The 22528-nt window shown below is 42.0% G+C and overlaps 1 protein-coding gene across 1 annotated transcript; it reads right to left on the reverse strand.

Moving 5' to 3' along the window:
• Window positions 1-2733: 2733 nt before the first annotated feature.
• Window positions 2734-14589, reverse strand: FMOD (fibromodulin). Its single transcript, XM_083172850.1, has 3 exons — window positions 13469-14589; window positions 11746-12689; window positions 2734-3964 (listed from the first exon to the last, which is right to left on the reverse strand). Exons 2-3 carry the CDS (start codon window positions 12677-12679, stop codon window positions 3813-3815), a joined length of 1086 nt encoding a protein of 361 aa, XP_083028976.1. The 5' UTR covers window positions 12680-12689; window positions 13469-14589; the 3' UTR covers window positions 2734-3812.
• Between the last annotated feature and the right edge of the window lie 7939 nt (window positions 14590-22528).

The following is a 22528-nucleotide window of genomic DNA, read 5'->3' on the forward strand; positions in this document are numbered from 1 at the left end:
CAATTAGCTGTTGGGTAATCCTGCGTGTCATGATTGGACGCCATCCTGTCATGAGCAACCGCAATTTTTACGCCGGAAGGAGCGTAACTGTCTAATGTACATACAATGTTATTGATTAGTGACCTGCATGTATCCTGTATGGTTATGAAGAAATTTTGGATGAAAAGGTTATTCCAACAACCCCTGCCCAGCCTTTTGATAACTCAACAGGAAAGCAGATGTTATCTCCTTCCCCTCCATATCTATAAAACTTTTCCTGAATTCTAGGATCTAAGGTATAGAGGTCTGGAAAATGTCTTCCAAGACCAGGCAGATGTGAGGAAAGTAATTTCCTTAGAACTCTAGAATGATACCTTATTAGAGATAAGAATTAAGAGGCACCCCAGGGGGGTGCTCTGTATACTAAAGTGTCAAAGCTTGGTTGTTGATGGCTTATTGCTCAGATTCAAAAGGAATGTAAATTAGCCAGCCCCTGCTTATATCCTTAGGAAAACCCATGTGACAGGAAAGGGTACTTGTGTAGTTTCACGGCGCCAGTATGGCGCTGTGCGTCTGAGTCCCCTTGTGGGGCTCGCTTAGCTCGCCCACGCTGCGGGCTCGCTACGCTCGCCACGCTATTTCAAATCAACTCCATGCCAACATGGATAGTGGGGGTATGAACTATCCATGTTGGCATGGAGTTAAGTTACTTTTTTTAACATAGTTTGTGGCGAGCGTAGAACCCGGAAGTAGCACGGCGCCATGCTGGCGCCGTGAAACTACACAAGTACCCAGGGAAGATTCCTGAGGTGGGGGCTGTGATTGTGTGTGTTTTGCAGATCTTAAAAGTGTGTGGCTCACAAGTAATGATGTTGTTCATGATGCTTGGAGGAGAGGAGTCTAATTTGTCTCGCTGATGATCCGATACCAATTCGAAGCAATCTCACTTCAACCACGTTTCATGCTGTGTGTTCTTGAATCAGTTTGTTCCTTTTTATTCCCATTTTGTTTATTTGAAAATGGGTGTCATCATTGACTCCTCCCTCTCTTTCACCCCCCCACATTTGTACTCTCTCACAGTCTTGCCGCTTTCACCTCCGCAACATCTCGCGCATCAGACCATTCCTCTCCACTGACGCAACCAAAATTTTTATTCACTCTCTTGTCATCTCCCGCCTTGACTACTGCAACATCCTTCTCTCTGGGCTACCTCTCGCCTGCCTCGCCCCTCTCCAATCCATTCTTAACGCTGCTGCTAGGCTCATCTTCCTCTCCCGCCGCTCCACCTTCGCCTCCCCCCTCTGTCTATCTCTTCACTGGCTTCCCATTCCTTTCCGGGTTCTCTTTAAACTCCTCACCACCACCTACAAGGCTCTCTCCTCCTCCACCGCTCCTTACCTCTCCTCACTGATCTCTATCCACACTCCCTCCCGTCCTCTTTGCTACGCCGCTGACCGCCAACTGACCTCTCACCTAATCACCTCCTCCCACTCCCATGTCCAAGACTTCTCTCGCGCTGCCCCCCTGCACTGGAACAACCTCCCGCCACCCATCAGGCTTTCTGATTCCCTTACCTCCTTTAAGCGCTCACTCAAAACCCACTTCTTCCGACTGGCCAAACCTCTTTTGCTCCTCCTGCCTACCCTACCCCTCCATCCGTTCCTACTTATCCTATTGTTTTTCGTTCGTCCACCCACCTCCTTTTAGTCTGTTAACTCTTATAAGTAGGGCCGTCCTTCGTCACGTACTCACATTACCTCTTTACCTCACCAGTGCTCCTGCCCTGTTCTTCCCTTCCTCTACTTCATCTTCAGACTCCTCGACAATTTCGACACCTACTTCAGAACTGATGCTGATTTTAGTTGTACCAGCTATACCCTATTTATGCTGTATTTTATCAACACACCCTGTACGTTACCTTGTAATTTGTTTTTTGATTGCAATGTATGGCGCTGCGGACACTTTGTGGCGCCTTATAAATAAACGTACTACTACTACTACCTTACCTATTAATAATATATCTTGTAACTTATGTTTTCTGTAATATACTTAAAGCCTTGTAGTGTTTTCACTTAAATTAAAAAGTCATAATTTAGTTTTTGGTTTCTGCTGTTTATCCAACCCAAGCCTCTGACGAATTCGCCAGAGCGCTACCGTGCAATTCATAATTTGGTGTGTCGGCAGAATCAAAGCTGTTGTGGACTAAGTCCAAAAGGTGTACTTTGATTGGTGGCAAGCGGAATCGTGGTGAAATAAACACACGCTTGGGGTACTCAGTAATCATGTCACGTGGCCGCGATTCTCAGATTGGCGTATCTGGGGAATCGCCGCCTAGGATCGTGACACTGCAGCTCAATAAAATATCCCTTATGTGTTTCTTGAGACCCGCAGTAAAGACTCATTAAGATAATATGGGGGGTATTCAATGCCGGATGTTGGAAATACTGTGTTTTCGACAAGAATACAGTAGGTCGAATTTACATTCCACCTATTCAATGTCAGTTTTGATCTTCTGACTACAATCATTGAATCCACATTTAAATGGCATTCTCCGACAATGCAGATTTGACCATGATTGAATAGGTCCACACCTGGACGATATTTCTGACTATCGGAAATATCTGCCAGGATTCAATACACTCCTAAGAGGACAACTACAAATAATAATAATAGTAGCAGTGATTACTAAATGTACAGAGAATCTCCTATAAGCATTAATGAGACTTGCAGTTTGAATGAATTAAAGTTTGTTTATTGATAATTTATATATTTATATATATTTATATATACACAATCGTAATGAAAACATACGCAAAACTGAGTATATTGTAAAAGCAGCGAATAAATGCCTTATGGGGGCCCAAATCATCAACTGTACATGTACTGTGCAGGTATTTCTGTCAAGCAGGTTATAGGAAAAAAATCCTTCGTGTTACCCAAAATTTCTCTTGTCCTGTATATCAAAAACAGACTTTATTGTTTAAGGGACATTCTTCTCCTCCATATAAAGGTGGCAACTAAGCCTTTTAAATGGACCTATAGTTATTATGTTGAAGCTTAGGAAAAAAAAATTCTCTCATCCAACCATTGGTTTCTTGTTAATTGATAATCTTAGCCCACTGAAATGGCTGCTGCTAGTATATTTAGAAAAAAAAAAGGTATAATTTAAGAGTGTTGTATATATTGAGACTCTTTATTATTCTAATACATTCTTTATATGGAGGAATTTCTAACCTGAACTATATGAACTATGCATTTGATTTTAAGTCCAATTTATAATTTGTTACCTGTTGCTACTGTCGATCATAGCTGCTTACCATCATAAACTGTCTTGGAGACTCTACAATTATAAAGAGACCTGAAGGACCGCCTTCGGGTAATGCTCATATAAGGATGCTGTCCTGCCTGCATGGGGACATGTCATACTGATGCAAATGACACAATCAAGCCACACCCACTACAGTGATACTGCAATTAGTATGCCTCACCCGCTTGATGATGTAAATGGTGTCCCCAAGTAGCTCCCATATTCTCTGTTAATAGTTACTGCCTGCATCTCTTGGAGTACAGGTATGAAATATTACTATGTTCTAAAGTATAAGCACAACAGTAAAACCATTATCTTTATTTCACTAATTAAACTTTACATTATTTTGAATAATCTGACAGAAGCACTGCTAACTACGGTGTTATATTGCATATCTTTGGAGGGTAACTGCAGGGAAGGACAGCGCGGTTCGTGCCTTGGTTCCATTTGTCACTTAAGGTTATGAGAGACGTGCTAGCTGAAGAGAAGACATGAAAAAGTAAAGGCAAGGATGTTCCTTAGTTAATTACATGTGGATGATCTCAGTATTTCGCAGGCACAGGGGTGTGTCAGGTGGGATAGCTTTACTCTCGATCTCGTTGCCATCCAGACGTAGAACCTGGAGCTGTGAGAAGGTGGTGATATCCCAAAATGTACAGAAACTTTTGATTGAGAACTCTGGAAATGATAATATGGAAATGTTGTCACTCTTCTGGTGTAAGCCATGCATTACAGAACATATAAACATTGTATTCCTCCTGTACATCTCTCAATGTAGCATCATTTTATTAAACATAGCATATCTCCAAACATGACCCTATCCAGGAGGGACAGATTGCTCTATTACTAGACTTCACTCTTAATTTATGATTGCCATCAAGTGTGTTGAAATAACTTTCTTATCAATTATCCTGCTCAAAACAGATGATGGCAATCATATATTCAGTGCATTATGTCCCTCCTGGAATGGGTCATGTTGAGAGGTATGACCCTAGAATGTTATATGATTTAAGGTGCCCATACTCGGTACAATTATTGTATACAATATTGCATCACATCTCATCTCATCTCATCACATAGGTTATGCAATGAGATGAGATGAGCTCTAATACAAAAAGTATGTGCAGCACATACTTTTTGAGCTGTGCAATGAGATGTGTGACAGGAGTGCACATCTCATCGCACCCAACAATTTTACCGTGTATGGGCACCTTAACTGTCATTTAAGAAGTTTGCATCTTTTTATTACCAGCAATAGCAACTGCAAACAGTCTTTGAGAAGGTATAGCTTACATTCTGGAGATTGGTAGCTAAAATAAATGGTAGATAACTAAAGGTACCCATGCACTTTGCGATGCGCACTCCCGCAGGGATCTCATCGCACAGTTCAAAAAGTTCATGCTACACATAAATTTATACTACCTTTGGATCCCAACGCACGCAAATTGCATGCAAAACACAAAAAAAATAAAAATTTTTGTGTATCAAGAAATCCAACGTTTCGGGGCACATACTCCCCTTTGTCAAGTGTATAAGCTAGTACCAGCAAGAAGATATCTCTAACAACTGCTGCAGACCATTATAATGCATACATATTGCATTGATACATCCCACCCTCAGTGAGCAGTGATTGTGGAGCCCATGAAGCAATATCCTGAGGGTTGCCTGAGTACTGCAATTTCTGATCTACAAGAGAAAAACCTGAGAAAGGAGATGGCAGCATCTATTGGATCTAAATGAAGTTTTGACAATGATACTATATAGGGCTGGGTCACATACATAGAAATATTGGAATGTTTCCCCAGGCCAATGATATTTAGGAAGATAAGAAACTATCAATATGTTGGCTCCATTGACACCTACTTTAAGAATATTGTCCACTTTTTACAGAGACTATTAAATCCAAAGCCATTGGTGATTGCTGAGAGATTCCTGATTTATACACCTGGGCAAATCTATAAAAAATATGTGGCTGACTAAAGGGAATTATCAGGGGACTGCCAAGTTGGAGTTGGCCTAGTAGGAAAGAATGCGTTCCAAACCTGAACTAATTCTAGAAAGGGTTCTATCTCTAGATATTTCCATGGAAGGACCAGAATGAGCCATACAGAAAATGATTTCTGGCTAGGGACATCTATGTTTTAATTCTGTCAAATCCACAATGATCAGTTTATGATGCCACAAGTATGATCGCTGTTAAGTGAGTGTGTATGAGTCAATAAAAGCAAAGGGACTTTTTTTTAAAGATCAAGGGCCAAATGTAATAGGGTGCGAGAATCAGAAAGTAAGAGATTTTGGGAGAACAATTACATGGCAACTTCAGCCTGTTTTTCAGTGTATATGATTGCTAAAGGTCCACACATGAAATAGGTCAACTTGGTTGGAAATTCGACACAAGCATTAGGTCAACAGTCAAAAGTTCGACATGTGTTTTTCACTTTTTGTTATTGCCACATGTGCCAACAGGAGGTATTTCATGCCCTGCCATACACTATGGCGTGGAGGTAGAACAAAATAGTGTGCCACACAAAATAGTGTGTCTATGTGAACCTCAGTTCATCTATGTATACCAGAACTGCGGAGTTCAATGCTACCAAAGTACCGGTGATGAGGATTGTGGGAACAGCAAGTCTTGTGGGAACTGCTGTCTCCACACTGGAGCAATGTTGAGTTGCTCTGGTATTTTAATAGCTAATTACCTGATCTTGATTGTCAGCTGTATTCATGTAATTTTGATCTGTTTTTGTTCCTACAGTAGTATGACATTAATTTCCAGTAATTTTGAAATGATACCTGAAATCATGAGGGATGAAATCCGTACTTGGCAAGATGACCTGAGCCAGTTTGACTTGGAACCCCAACTTGTCCCCAGCTGGGTTTAACTCTAAACCCCAAAGTTTGGGTGTGTTACATTTTTAACAATCTTTAGTTCGCTCATCTGTTATTATTATATGGCCTTTGTAAAACCTTAGTAGGTCACACTGTATAAGGTACATCTGAAAAAATATTTAAATCTATTTTGGATCTTTAAATCTTGAATTTGGCTTAAAAATACCACATAAAAGCATACTTCACCTAGTATTATCCATTTTCTAGTTTTGTGTATTTGCTGCCCAGTAGTGATCCAACCCTGTCATCAGCGTGCCAATGATATCAGATTGCTCATTTCTATCTAACTATTCCAGCTGTACAGTTTGATCAGACATTTATTTGAGCAAGCATGCAAGGTATCTGCCACTTGGCATTCTTGAATTAGTAGCTACATAATCTTTTCAAACAAATGAATTAATGGCTTAAGCAATAATTTAGAAAAAATAAACATAGCTGAAAGCACATTTCATTGCAAAAACAAGCATAGCATACGTAGAATTAAAACTTTTGGGCTTGAGGACACCATTTATTTTTGGCACTTCAATCAAATAATTCATATGGATTCACTAAATCGTACCACATCACATGCATAGGGGTATCCAATTACCCTCTGTAAAACATTTGGAGGGAAAACAAACAGTTTTTGCTATATTTCTAGATGTTTTGCCAATGTTTTTTTTACCAGGCTATACCTATTGGATCTCCCAATAAAAGACTCGGTTCAGTGAACCTGTGTGTTTTCTCAGGCAGGTAAAACAAATCCCCCATAAGCTGCGGGTACAAGGATATTGGCCATTGAGTTAGAATATTGTGCCTTTCTGTCATCCGTAGGGTTAGCAATGTGGTGGTGGTGGACAGTTGTGCTTCTGTTTGTTGAAATATTTCATGACTAGAAGCCACCAGCACTGTTTTGCACATCACTTTGACCATAAATAATTTGATCTAGTCCTGGACTATCAACCCGAGGCACCCCTCCCAGCACCCAGGTTGTCCAGGCACACAGTTTGAGAACCATTGGTATAGTTTCTACTGAGGTTACAAAGTTTGGGGATATATAGCCAATTTTTGCAAATGTTGTGCATGTCCCATCTGTACAGTTCCTTTAGTACCAGATAAGCAATGATGAAAGGTGTTATGGGGGAAGACATTGGCTTAAAAAGAGTGACTAGACCCTGCATTGGGATTTTTTTCACACATTTATATTGAAGGCCAATGTTTCCCAACTCCAGCCCTCAGGGAACCGTGCCAGTGAATGTTTTTCAGGTGTCCTCACAGGATCACCTGTGAAGTAATTAGTACAAGATATGGATCTATTAAAATGTGTCTGTCAGTTATGAATATACCTGTGCTAAATGATGCAGTACAAAAAAAATGTGGTACTTATATGTTAGTTGGGCGCCCACTAAGCTACTTGCTTAGTTTTCTACGTCCCCTCACAGGGCTCGCTACGCTTCGGGCTCGGTGGCTCGCTGCGTTTGCCACACTATATAAAATCAGCTCCATGCCGACATGGATAGTGGGGGGTATGAGCGTACTTACTATAGTGGGCGCCCAACTAACATATAAGTACCAAAAATGCACCGTTAGTGTCCCATAAGGCTTGTCTGGAAATACTGCTATATGCAGTGGTAAAACTAGGGGATGATATAGCTTATGCCCTGCATGTCAGATGTAGCTTGGTGCCAGCAAGAGTACAAATAGGGGAAAGCAGAAAGAAAGTTTTGACCTGAACTTTAGCCTGTGGCGCACATAAGGCAAGCTAGAGCGTTATCATCCCCATTACTCTGTGCTCAGTGCTGAAGTATGTTCACTATCAAAACAAATGTTAAAAATGTTCTTGTGATTCTTAATGTGATACGTCCCTTTTACTAATTGTGTACAGGCTTTGCCTACCTAGTCCATGCTTATTACATATGGGAAATGCAGCCAAGACTCTGGAAAACTTTCCAGATTGGAAAGGTTAAAGTAGGCTATGGGATACTAGATCATCACTTCAGTCCATTTAGCAGCATAGATGAAGCAAGAATTAAGGTGGGAAGTAGCGGGCCACAATTATTTATCACACAAACATACTGTTTCAAGAAAAGAAACTACCAAGGGTGCAGGGGGTACAGCTGCTATGGAGCCCGAGCTGTTTCTAGGTCCTGCAGCTCCCCCTGCACCCAAAGATCAGTGCTCCCTGCTCCCCCTTGGCCACTGGAGAGAGCAGCTGCTGCAACAGCCCCCTCACCCCGGCCCACCCACCCACTCACCATCCTGGCTGGATTCCTGCAGTCCCCCGATTTGTGAACATTTAGGGGGCATGGCCTAATGCCTTAAAGTGCCTGCCCCCCAGAAATGGCCTCAGACTGCCTCCTGATTATGGAGAAAATGTCTCCATAATCAGACTCTAATTAAGTTCAACACCGTGAGCATTGATAATTTTCCCCAAGTGTTATATAAATAAGAATGCACAAATACTGAATTCCAAACATCAAATCTAGAAAATACTTTCCCAACCATCATTGGATCTTTAACAGCAGTAAGAATATGTACTCTATTTTCAAAAACAAAAGCTTTGGTTTATTGATACTTTATTACAGCCAACCAAGAAAATTATATTTCAAAGTCCTGCATTATATATTGGTAGTAATGGGGTCCCTAGCACCTGCTATAAAGACCAGGTTGAGGACTATTCTACACAACAAGGATTCACTAAATAGAGAACTACAGTATGTAATTGTGGAGCTCTATTCCACATACATATTCATTGCCACTCTCAGGCTTGCTTTGCCAGCACCAAAAAAGCCATTATTTCTTTTTTCTTGAGTTGTTGACATCGTCATCTAAACATACCACAATTTCCTCCAAGTAGAAAGTATTTTACTTTGTTCAAAAACACTTTACTAAATGTCATTACTTAGTTAAGACCTGCAGCAATCTGGAGTTCAGCATTTAGTTTATCCAATGGGTACTGCAAACTTGAACTGCCAGTCACTGCCCTCTGCTCTCCTGAATACTCCCACAGGCAACATGATGATGGTGGACAGCAACTGTGTGACAGACATAGCTGCACCCAATTCATTATTGTGAACCTGGTCTACCTTGATACAGGCATCATCTAGAACTTTGAGAATCTGAGAGAGAATACCGGATTACAAGTAGAAGCAATTAGGCTTCATTAGGCTATTTCAGTTTTGTGTGTTCTATTTTTATTTTATATTACACAGTGGAAAATAGGTATTATGAATGGAATGCATAAGTAGTTCTCTATATGTTATTTTCAAATAAAAGTAATAATTAAATGGCCAGGTATATTAAAAACCACTTCTGCATGCCATTTCCATGCCATCTTTGTAATTTGTTAACATTAGATAAGCAACTTATCTCAAAAGCGGCTGTACAATTTCTGTTAATATCTGTTAATATCTCATACGACAGTGTGTGCACAAACTGTGTGCCATAGCACCCCGGGGTGCCGCGGAGCACTTGCAGGGGTGCCCTTAGGTTGGTGATCCAGAACCAATTCAAATCAAATTATTTATGGTTAATTTAATAGGCAAAACCAGTGCTTGTGACTTCCTATCATAAAATATGTGGACCAAAAGAAGCAAATCCTGCCTCTCAGCACATAACTGTACCTAAGGATGAAATCTAAACTACTCAATAAGAAACTTTTGGTCTAAGGGTGCCACAAAAAACTTTCTAGGGTGATGTGATTCAAAAAAGTTTGGGAAGCACTTCCCTACACTCTAAAAATGCCTGATCTAAAGGCCCAGACCCAATGCTTAAACTAGGCCTGAAGCAGTATATTTAACCCTTTAAAAGGCTTTAGGGCCAGATGTATCAAGCTTCAAAAGTGATACAATGGAGAGTTATAAACAGCCAGCCAATCAGCTCCTACCTGCCATGTCACAGACTGGGTTTGAAAAAGACAGGTAGTAGATTATTGGCTGGCTGTTTATCACTCTTCACTTTATCACTTTTTGAAGCTTGATACATCTTGCCCTGAACAACATAGTTTCATGTCACTTCCATCGGACCCATCATTGGACTAAGTGATGGACTGGGTGCATAAGAGACCATAAAGGAACTTCTGCTTTTACCCCACTGGTTTCTTAGCTCAATGAGTTTCCTTTTTTAGAAGAAACCACTTTTGTCTCATCTTTTGAGTAAACTTGGTCAATATGATCCTCACATGAGGGGCCAAAAAAAAAAAAAAAAAACATTAAAATCTAAGCTACAATTACAGCTAACCCATTGTACTTACAGCACCACCCAAAACTAAACATTTGGGGTACATTGGGTAAATTCAGCTTATGCTGAAAAGTCATTACAGACAGTGTTACCTTCATCCCGCATTCTATTGATTCATGAGCTGTAGTCCTGTATATCCTACTACAGTATGTCATGCTTTTTGTTTCATTCAGGCTCAGTGAGTATTCCTGCCCCTCTCATGTGAATGGAGAGATAATGGAGGCGGAGCATTGAGTTCTCTGCAATATGCAAGAATCAATGAAGTGGCAGCAAGGGTGAAGATGACAGCACTTAATGGTTGGATCTTTCGGTGAACTTGGTAGACTATGGTAAAACAGGTGGAATTCATTTTACCCCTAAACTTTATATAAACCTAATATTAGAGCAAATCTAAATCTGAACCTAGCTTAAGCTTTAAATCTAGTTTTAATGCTAACCATTCCCCTAGTTGAAGCTTAAGTATAACCAAAAACAAGGACCAACCTCTAAAACTAACTTCAGTTTTAACAAACTCTGATACAACCATAATTTTTATTATTTAAGTAACCATAAAGAAACAGAGTTATTTGTCTTTAGAATACCTGACAAAACTTATTTTTGCTCAACAGTTGTATGTAACTCCATTTCGATTCATGAGTTTTACAACAAGTTCTGGATATTTGAGCTGAATATTTTTGCATGGTTGAACTAATATGCATTTACTTTGCTAATTGTATCTAGAATGCTATCCATTTTATTTAAAAGAAAAAACGCATCATTCCTGCTTTACAATTCAAAACATAGCTTTTGTGTAGCTTCCAGATACTGCATAAAGGAAACGTTCTGTACAAATTGTGGATCTGTGAATGTATTAATGATCCAAGGCCAGTGATGTCCATGCAAGCATAACAGACTTTTTATTGAGTTATTTTTCTTACTTAAGTACCATTTAGACAGCGTTTTATAGTTTTTAATAGATGTATCTACTTATGATGGAAAAATGAGGTGAAAATCTAACTTTGCATTTTAATGATGCTTTAGTGACTGCAGAAACATTAAAACGTCTGACAATGTGTTTTTACTTGTATGCTATTGCATTATCAATTAAATTGTCATTTCGCTGCTTGGATGCTTTTTAGCAATTCCAAATGCATGCAATAACATATGGCATAATTATAGTCATTTACGATTTATTAATTAGTCTGTATACAGATGGCTTATATCTGAATGATATAGTTAGACATTTATAAATTTAAATGGCATAGCAATTGCATTTATAAAATGTGGAAACAAAAAGTTTTTACTGGATATTGGATGTTGGTTTCATTTTGGATTATTTATTTCCATTATTAAACATGCATTACTTGTCTCACCTGCAATCTGATTCCCTTGCAAGTATAGATGCTGCAGTCGGTTGTTAACTGGTGGTATACGATGCAGTTGGTTATAAGACAGGTCCAGCTCCACTAGGCTGCTGGTATTGAATGTGGCTGTTGGGACCCCTTCACTGGTAAGTTTGTTATGTGAGATCCTAACATATTGTAACTTTGGGTAAGCTTTGAAGTAGTCAGTTGGCACTGAGCTCAGATGATTATACTCTAGATATACTTGTTCAAGAGACTCAGGAAGTGAATCTGGCAATTTGCGAAGTTGATTGTTGCTTAGGTCCAAGTGTACAAGGGACTTCAGTCCCCTCAATGATTGCCCCACCTCTTGAATTTTATTCTCATGAAGGTACAGGGCAGTTAGATTCTCCAGACCCTCCAAAGCATTGGAAGGAACGCGGTTTATCTGATTGTAGGAAAGGTGTAATTCACGCAGTGAACGAGGCAGCCCACTGGGTATGCGGGTTAAATTATTGGTCTGAAGATAAAGTCTCTCCAATTCTCGAAGTTTGGAGAAGGTCTTTCTGCCCACCTTGTCACTAAGAATCTGATTCCCATGCAGTGCCAACCACACTAGACCAGTGGCATTGTCAAAAGCACCATCTGGAATGGCACTAATTTGGTTGTTCTGGAAGTAAGCATATTTAACTCGAGATGGAACATACGGTAAATATTGGAGTTTGCGCCCATCACAGTACATAGCAGTTGGAAACGTTGGGGGGCACTCACATTCCTGGGGACAGTCACTAACTGATGGGCGGGGAGGATCTGGATCATAGTCATAGGAAGGGTAGGAAGGCCCACCATAGCTGTACTCTTGGTTACGTATATAGGCAATCCACCAGTTGGTATCATATTCATAATCCTGAGACCATGAGACCTTACAGAAGGAGATCAGAAGAATAATAGCAAGGGACCTCATTCTGCAGACTCTGGGGGAAAAATGGATAATTTTTATTAGATGAAAAATCTGACTTTAAACATTTGTAAGACTTCTGTGAGAATCAGAAAAGATGTACATTTGGTGCACACTGTGCATTATTTAATGTGATCCATAAACTTCTTAGACATTTTGAACAAGTACATAATAAATTATAAGTTGTTACAATTAATTAACAATTGAATATAAATGTTAATAGGACAGGTTCTCCATGCCTAGATAGACAGTCATCTTTTAGCTTTGATTGTACACATTTTAATAAGAAACTTGTTAGGTTCTAGAGATAATGGGGCAGAGGTATTAAGCCTGGTCAAGAAATAAACTGGAGATAAAGTAGAAGGTGTTAATGCACCAGCCAATCAGCTCTGTTCGAAAAATGTCAGTTAGGACTTGATTGGTTGGTGTGTTATCACCCTCCACTTTATCTCCACTTTATCTCTTCACCAGGCTTAATACATCTGCCCCACAGATTTTGTCATTTCTCTATACTTTATAAAATAATACAGTATGGCAATTCAGCAAATACAGTATAGTACTGTATATTATGGTTTTGCATTAATATTTTGATAGCAATGAGCAAGTTCCTGTATCTCAGAAAACTAAATCAAATACCTTGTTTAAAAAAAAAAAGTGATTTAGTGACATGCAAATCACATAAATGTATATTCTCTTTTGAGGTTTAAAATCTGTATCCCCTCATTTTTAAACAATGACTTGAGTGCTATGCAGTCCTGTATAATAAGCTCTTCCAAATACCTAGAATATCCTTACCTTGTGTGTCCTTTTGTATATTTCCAGGCCAAGTACTGTGCAAGGCTGTATAAGCAGGCTGTCTCCAGGTGTGTCACTGGGTTTATGCCTAAATTCTGCTTTATACTGTATGCTATAAATAGACGTACAGTAGTGGTGCCTGTGTGTTCGCAGAAATGATGTGACTTTCTCAGGTCACCAAACAAGTTATTCTCTGTATCCCTCCTTGTCTCCCCCTTCCACACTATTTCTTAGCCCACAATAAAAAAAACTTTCCTCACTCGGCTTTGCTCTTTTTCTCTCTTCTTTTTCTCTGTCACTCTCTCTCTCTCTCTCTCATGAGCTCCTTCCTCTGCGCCCTTACGAGGTGTTTATGGAAATCGAGACCTGGGATGAAGATGGAAGTTTTCCTCTGTCTCCTGCCAACTATAACCTTCGCTTGTAACTTCTGAGGCTCCTCCCTGTCTCCTACCCTTGACTGTACTACTCTCTCATGCAATAAGGCACTCTTATATTTCTGACTCTGTTTATCAATGCAACATGTAAGCATGTAACAAAAGCATTCCTTTTTATTTTATGGCATCAAAAATAGAACACTGTCTCTCATTCATAATAAAACCTTAAATCCCACAAGCAAAGTTTTCCTACTTGGACAAAACAGAAGACATTTGGAATGTCACATATTATTGGTGGCCTCTATGGGTTCTCTCAAGCACTTAGGAATTATAGCATTTATTTCTACTAAAACTGTAATCAGGTGGATACAACATGGCACTTATAAATCATTGTTCATAAGCTTTAGGAGTACTGCATTTACACTATTACCCCTTTCACATCAATATCACAAGTTATCCAAACGGTCTCCAAGCATGCCTCAGGACACGTCAGTAGTTGCGTCACCAACCAGATATTAAGCTGGGTCACACCGCCAGTCTGAAAGGAGTCTTAACTGTGTCACACATGGGATGAACCCTTGTAAGAAAATCTTGTGTGTGTGTGTGTGACCCAGCATAGTGGTATGAAACAGGTATTAGTTAATATTGGAGCTGTGCTCAAGTGGCAAGTGGCTCAATATCTGTGTGTCTGGGATCAAAAATCAAATATATTTTTTAGGCACAGCTGAAATTGTAATAGGAAGACGACCACAGTAAGGGGCAGTTATATCAAACCTCAAAAAGTGATAACGTGGAGAGTGATTAACAACCAGCCACTCAGCTCATACCTGTCATTTTACAAACCCAGCCTGTAACATGACAGTTAGGAGCTGATTGGTTGGCTGTTTATCACTCTCCTATTTATCACTTTTTAAAAGACAGTTTAACATTAATTAGTTTGCAGATCCAAATGCCATAAATCTAGCCACACTTGGGTCAGTCATTTCACTCAGTTTACCAATAACATTTTCTATTGTTTTCTAGAGGTTAAAATTATTGGGTGTCCTGATCATACACCAGAATTTATATTTCTAGAAGTATAAACCTAGAAGAGACAGCTATTGTGCTGCTCTTATATAACTAGAAATCTTGCAGCTATTTATCCTTACAAAACTTCTGGAAATATTTCTTAGTGGTTGAAGTGGGGGGTATGGAAATTTGTATAGAGTGGCATGGGATCTGGCTTATGGCTAAAACACCATAAATGTTATTATTTTAAAATCCTCTTACTTCCTCCTCTTAAACCATACATTCTTCCCACCACTCATCTCTGCACCTTGTTCCCTCTGTCACTTACCTCAGCTCCTCACTCCCTGCACCTCACTACCGCCTTCATTTACCCCAACACTATAGCCCCTGCTTCCATCACTGACCCCCTATACCTCCTTCCCTCTGTTATTTACCCAGCACTTTAGTCCCTGCTTTCATCATTGACCCCCATACCTCACTCCCAATGTCTCTCACCCCTAGCAATTCACTCCCTGCACCTCACTACCTCCATCACTTACCCCAGCACCTTACTCTTTTTGCCACTGACACCTGCACCTCGCTCCCTCTATGACTAACCTCTGCAGCTCTCTCCATTCGCCCCGCACCTAACTCCATTCACCACTCACCCATGCACCTCCCTTTCTGCATCTCCCTCCCTCCACCACTCACCCCCACACCTCACCACTCACCCCCACCCCCACGCATGTATTTACTACAGCTGCTGGCTACTAGTTCCAGTAATTCTGAATGAAGGGTGGGGGTAGAGGTGAAGCGCATATTGTGTTAAGGTAGCAGCCTCTTTTTGCTGCCGTTATAGCATTCTAGCGGTAGGTAGTAGGAGATAGGCCTTTGGGTGCATGTCCGATCTTTGTTGTGGAACTTGCAGACATGTTTGTTTTAAAGTAATTCCTCCTCTTCCCGCTGCTTACCACTTTCCTGCATATAGGAACGATAAGTAATAGGCTGTAGCAGGTGAGGGGGCAGATTGGAGAGCTCAGCTGCATGTGTAAAGTATCATCCATCCTCTCCTTTCCTGCTGCCTCTCTATGGTCCATTGCAACAGACAGATGGATGGCGGGCGGGTAGCTGGGGATCATTTGGATGTCACGATGTGGCTCTGGGTCCCAGCGGCATCATTTCAGTGGGGCAAAGTTTGTAGTCCTTGATCTGGCACTCCCCCCTGTCAATGAAAGCAGAAGGGGGTTTGTTCTTAGTGTTTCTCAGTGCAATGAATTCACTGAGCGGAACTGTCAGGTTCAAAGCTTTATATAAGATTCTCTGTTTGCCCAGACCCAGAGCTCGAAGTGGCGGTATGCAATACCATGTCATACCACCCCACTGGTACATCTACCAAATGGTCTCACAAATTAAAAATGTCTGTCATTACCCAATTGTGCAGTAAGTATGAAAATGTATTTTTCATGTGATGCATCCCACCACTGATTGCTAACATAGCAAAGTTTAGTAACATTATATGCTTGTACAAATACATTTGCAAAGGACAGCTCTCCTAGATAGAAGTTGTCCCTTGCAATGAAATAACTTCTGGAATTATGACCCTGGAGTCCTAGTGCACATGTGCAGCTGTAAGCCGGCACATGTGCGAGCGGCAGGAGATGATTAACGTAAGGTCTGCAATAGGCATGGAGTGGGTTAAACATCCAAGGCTGTTGTATGACCTATTGAGCATGTGACTTGGGGGTCCAATAAGGACTCAGGGAAGGGCAGTGTTAGCTGGGATATCGCCCTCCCTCCCTTGTGTTATTATGGTTGGGTGGGTGTTTAATTGCATTGGCTGATAGGCGGGAAAGAACGGCAGGTTAATAGAATTAGTTCTTATTCAAATGATGATGCTACGTATATGTTTGCTTTTCGGTGCGCTCGCCTCTCATTGGCTTAGGCCTTCGCTGGATCACCCACTCGGTGACAGCGACCCCACCCTGATGTGTGGGTAGTCAATGCAGTAGGTCGAGCGGATACCGCTTGTTAGGGTAGGCTTGATTACGTATGCAGATTGTGTGGGTGGAGCTTAGTTAATTAGCCACTCTTTCTGGTCCACCATTAATTAATTAGTTATTAATAAATTATTTTGTTTAAAAGTGTTAAAATAGGGACCAGACAGGGGTGCCCCCTCTCCCCTTTGATCTTTATACTGTGTATGGAGGCCCTGGCATGCACCATCAGGCGCAACCCAAATATCACGGGCTTAAAGGTGAAGGGAGTGGACCATAAGCTGGCGCTGTTCGCGGACGATTTGTTGGCAACACTGACCAACCCCGTTATCTCTATCCCCAATCTTATGGCAGAATTTCGGACATTTGGGAATCTTTCAAATTTTAAAATAAACATGAGCAAATCTGCTGCAGTTAATGTATCTTCTGCCCCCCGTGACCTAGAACACCTTAGGCAATCCTTCCCTTTTGCCTGGCATCCTTCTAGCCTTAAATACCTTGGTGTTGTGTTGTCCCCTGACATGTCTCGCCTTTTTGATAACTTTAGGCAGTTATTGCTCACACTTCGCGTTGAACTAAGGAGTTGGGGTAATAAACGCCTTTCTTGGTTGGGAAGAATCAGTGTGATCAAAATGAATGTCCTCCCTAGGGTCCTATACCTTTTACAAACGCTACCTATCCATATCCCGAAGACCTGGTTCCGACACTTACAGAATGAAGTCCGGTCATTTATATGGGGGGGTAGGAGACCACGGTTCAGCCATGATATACTCTTTAGAAGGAAACAGATGGGTGGATTGCAACTCCCTAATTTTACGGTTTATCACGAAGCTATGATTTTAAGTCGGGTTCTGGAGTGGACGCGTTCAATAGATGCCAAACAATGGGTCCATATAGAAAGCGAGGTTTTCCCTCTGCCGATTGAGCTTTACCCCTGGCTTCCCAAGGTTGGCAACATAATACATCCCACAGTAGGCCCCACAATAGCCTGCTGGAACAGACTGAGGAAACTCCCGTGTGTCACGTCCCTAATATCCCCCCTTACCCCATTATTTGATAACCCTATGTTCCCCCCTGGAGTTGCTAGCTTAGGATTTGAAAAGTGGAAACAACATGGGGTTCACCGGGCGGGCCAGTTAATGGATGGGAACAAGGTATTGCCCCTTTCTGACTTACAGGAGAAATGGGGGCTACCTCCATCAGAGATTTGGAGATATCTCCAACTTAAACATTTTGTGCAAGGGAAGGATATACGTGGGGCAGTTGGCCGAGCCTTGACACCTTTTGAGGGTATGTGCAGGGAACCAACGCGCCCTTTGCACCTGCTCTCAAGAGGCTACACTCTCCTAATAGAAAATAAGTATACTGCATTGCCAAACTATGCCCAGGCCTGGAACAGAGACCTGGGTTTGGAATTAGACGCTGAGACTTGGTCGAAAATGTTCCAGGCCACCTTTGTTAGTTCTTTTAGCTACTCTGTAATTGAAACCCAATTTAAGGTTCTTTCACGGTGGTATAGATGTCCACTAACCCTTGCAAGAATGTTTCCTGGAGTGACTAATACCTGCTGGCGATGTAACGATGGAGTTGGCTCACCCCTGCATAAATGGTGGTCGTGTGGGGCGCTCCGACCCTTTTGGGACCAAGTTATGTCAATTGCTAAGATTATAGTGAAATCGGAAGTACCTGACAACCCCTCCTTCTGGCTGTTAAACCTTTACCCGGGCACGCTAAGGTCCTACAGAAAATCCCTATTGAAGTTTCTGAATGGTGCACCGAAAGCCGTTATACCGGTACATTGGAGATCTACCTCCCCCCCACGATTAAAGAATGGTTCACACAGGTGGATTTGTATATGACCATGGAAGACCTGAGGGTACCTCCAGAACGCACCCAGGAGTTTGCGGCGATTTGGCTCCCATGGATGGAGTTTAAGTCTACACAAACTTACCTGGCTAACAATTAAATATAGATGGCTATATATGTTTGTGATTACCAACCTCAAACCCCCTTTACTTCTCTCCTTCTTCCCTTTTTTCTGGCTGTTCTTTTCTTTAATCTTTTCTGTTTTTTCCCCCATAATATTCTTATGGGCTATTTACATGTATTGTAGTTTGCCTCGAGTTTGCATTATGTGAATCAAAGATTAGATATGCTTCAGAAAACGATCACTTGAAACCAATATAGTAGGCACAATATGTTCTTTTATTGTTACACAATTGTTACATCTGATATGTACTTTTCATTGAGTATTCCATAACGCTCACGATGGTTGTACGTTTGTACTATTTTCAAAGTCAATAAAAAGATATTGGAAAAAAAAAAAGTGTTAAAATAAATCAGCTAACAATTTCTGCCAAAACGAAGTCTCTGAGTCTTTATTTCAGGTTTAGTTTGTAAGTTTTGATATGTGAATGTATATACATGCTAGAGGTCACACACATCAGATGCTAGGATGTTTAACATTATCAGCTTTTGTTAGGTGCTTTTGCTTATTGGTTCACTTTCCGGAGCTTGGTGCACATGAGGAATGTGGTCGAACCTTCAAAAACACATATTAGTACTTCTCTGAAGTCTGATCTTTACTAACAACGGGGTCAGCTAATTCTTTGCAATGAACATGGTGTGAGCAGTGACCTGGGGTGAAAAGGATGTGGAGCCTACTTACCTCCTTTCACTTCAGTCCAGCATCCCCTTACATCCGTTCCAGCAGTAGCACAGCCTGGAAGAACTTCCATTCAGCAGGATTCAAGTTCCTCCAATGAGACCATGGAATTTCGATTGGCATGCTCAGCGCGAGGCAATCAGGGATCATGGCTGGGCAGCCAATCAGGAGATGCCATGGAGAGCTAAACAGGGTTTGCCACATCATAGCTCTGCCCCGTTCCAGCATCTTATAATCGACTCTGAGGAATATCCATCATGGAGAGGGAGCAGTGAAGAGCTCCTGAAGAAAGAAGAGAGTCAGAAGTGGTAAATATGGAGGTGGAGCTTTGAGGATGTCGGCGGATGGCGAAATTAAGCAAAAAGATGGCAGCAGCCCACCCTGCCTGTGCCACATCAGTCAGGCTCTCTCAGCCTGTTCCGCAATTCAGGCTTAGGCCTGTGCTCATTTCATGCCTTTCGACCTGCTGTCACTTCAGGATCAAGGCTTGTGCCCACCACCAGGCTCCAGGACTAAGCCCACCCCCAGGCCTGTGGTCTCACCCAGGCTTTCGGGCCTGTGCCTGCATAATCAGGCCCTAGGCCTGTGCCTTATAACCAGTAATTATACCAGTAACCAGTCCTGATCATGTGTGATCAGGACTGTGCCCACAATCAGTCCTGTGCCTTCAGTTCAGGCCACAAGGCCTGTTTCCTAATTTACTAAGGGGGATAATAACGCACAAACCCCCGCAGGGTCCTGGTACCAGAAATAGTGGGCTTTGCGGCAACTCTTCCTGGGTGCAGGTCGGTTGGGTGAAAGGGACCGACTGGTTCCTCATTGTGCTCACCCCTAGGAATTAGTGCTCTGTTTCCACTCCATGTGCCCACACCACCTTCTCTCTCTAAAATAGATGGCTGTCTACCCAGGTTGTTGTGCCTAAAGAGGGTAGGCTACTGTTGTCGCATGCATAACACCAAAGGAGTCTGACTTTAGTCACACTCATACGGTTCGGTCAAATCATACTTAAAATTGTTATGTATTCACATGAGATTGTTCCTCTACCAGTTTAGATTGACAGGTTAATTGTCAGCCTAGTTAGTTGTATTTTATAGAGACAGATAGTCCTACTTATGTAAGTTCTGTAGAGAGTCTGTCATCTGTTTCATCCTAGGGGCATGAAGTGATTATAATTCAGTCTGGTTTTTTTTTCTGAGCACCAGCCCAGGTTCTCACACGTACATGCGAAAACACCATGAAATACACCTCTGCGCGAGAGTGTGACTAGGTGACAGTTTGGTAGCTGGCGCTTTGTGCCTGTGATGATTTTTACCTACCGGGTGCAGACTGCAGCCACCTCCGAGTGCTACGGCACTCATCTAAAGGTTATCACAAGGATAGCTTGTTGTTCACAGCTCATTTTTTCTCTCTCTGTAGTTGTGACTATTCCAGCTGCCTTCCTTCTCCACTAAGGGAATCAGCCCTTGTCTTCTCGACTCACATGGACTGATGAGTACCGCCCAAGGGCATAATATTTCTTATGCACCTTTACAATGGTCATCCTACTTTTTGTGTTTTCGATTCTAGGAAGGAATGCTGATAAAGCAGGGGACTTGATCTTGATTCATGAAGCCATTGTTTTTCAATGAAGCAGATGTGCAGCAGTTAGAGAGCAACTGTTCACTTTTGACAAATGTTATGTTGACTCCCCGATCTTCACCAGGAAATGCCACAAGATGTTATGGTCTTTGCTGGGATCCAGCAGTTTGTGGATCTCTAACTACCCCTTTTGTGACTAAAGACCCACATACACTATTGCGACTTCTCAGAGGGGAGAAATCACAGCTGATTCCCCTTGAACCACCTGGGAGCTTCCCAGTAAGCAGGGAATGGAAGCACATATGATATATCATATGCCGTCCTTTTGCATCCAATATATCATATGCGTTCCCATTCCCAGCACCCGGGAGGTAGGCCAAGTCAGAGGTCGGAGGTCGGACGTGCAGCACAGCTGAAGTCAGCGACCCTCCTAAAGGACGGGGAATACCTGTGTTTTCTGGGGTGCTCCAAGAAAATGCAGGGATTAATCCCCCAAACGGGCACAGGATGTCAATCACCCTGCAAGAAGCCAGCGATGGCTGCCTTCACATGGACGGCACACATTATGCCACACACCATAATACCTATTATTGCCAGGGGGGACGGGGACATGCTGTTTGTCAGGGGGTAATGTATGGTTATTGCCCAGGGGGTATTGCATGCTCATTGGTGATTCATGCTCGTTGCCCAAGGGGTGAGGCATGCTCGTTGCCGTGGGGTTATTGCATGCTTGTTGCCCAGTGGCACTCTCAGTAGAATAGTTGTTCAGTAATCGTTCGGGCTGCGAATTCGCAGCTCAGCGATCAAGTCTGAATCACTTTAAATTTCCTGAAAAAAAATTGAAAAAAGTGTAGCTAAAGAAGACTTTGTTATCAAGCTTCCTATTCCTGTTACTTGGGTAATAAATACTAATGAACGTTCAGCACATTTTCGGAATATCTTACATGTAATAACGTGCAAATTGGGGTAAAATTTGCACACTTTGACTCTTGGATGACGTCCCACAACAGCATGTGTGATCATTGAGATCTGTGCATGGGGTTCTGTCCAAAAAAGTGTTTAAAAAAACAAAAAAAGGCATGCCCCCCCCCCCCACCTTAGCATAATCATATAAGGGTGATCACCCGTATTTAAGAAACCAGCATGGGGCTCTTGGACTGATCCTGGTTCCAAAAATACAAAGGACAGACAAAGGGGGTTACCCCATACTATGGAAACAGCACCTTACTCCAACAGCCAGAGGTGTCATGCCACGGCCAGGGGACAATTTTTACACAAGGTTCGACTGCCAGAACTTGAACACCATGGCTTGTCAGCCCTGGATGGGTTACCTGGGGGAGTGGGGACCCCCCAATAAAGGGGTTCCCCCAGGCTTCAGCCATCCTGGGCTGAAGCCCGGGGCTGTCCCCACCACCACTGGGCTGTGGGTGGTAGGCTGATGTTTTTGGTGGCTCCCCTGCAT

Source organism: Crinia signifera, chromosome 2 (genome assembly GCF_055691185.1).
Source record: "Crinia signifera chromosome 2, ASM5569118v1, whole genome shotgun sequence".
In the NCBI taxonomy this organism is placed as follows: domain Eukaryota; kingdom Metazoa; phylum Chordata; class Amphibia; order Anura; family Myobatrachidae; genus Crinia; species Crinia signifera.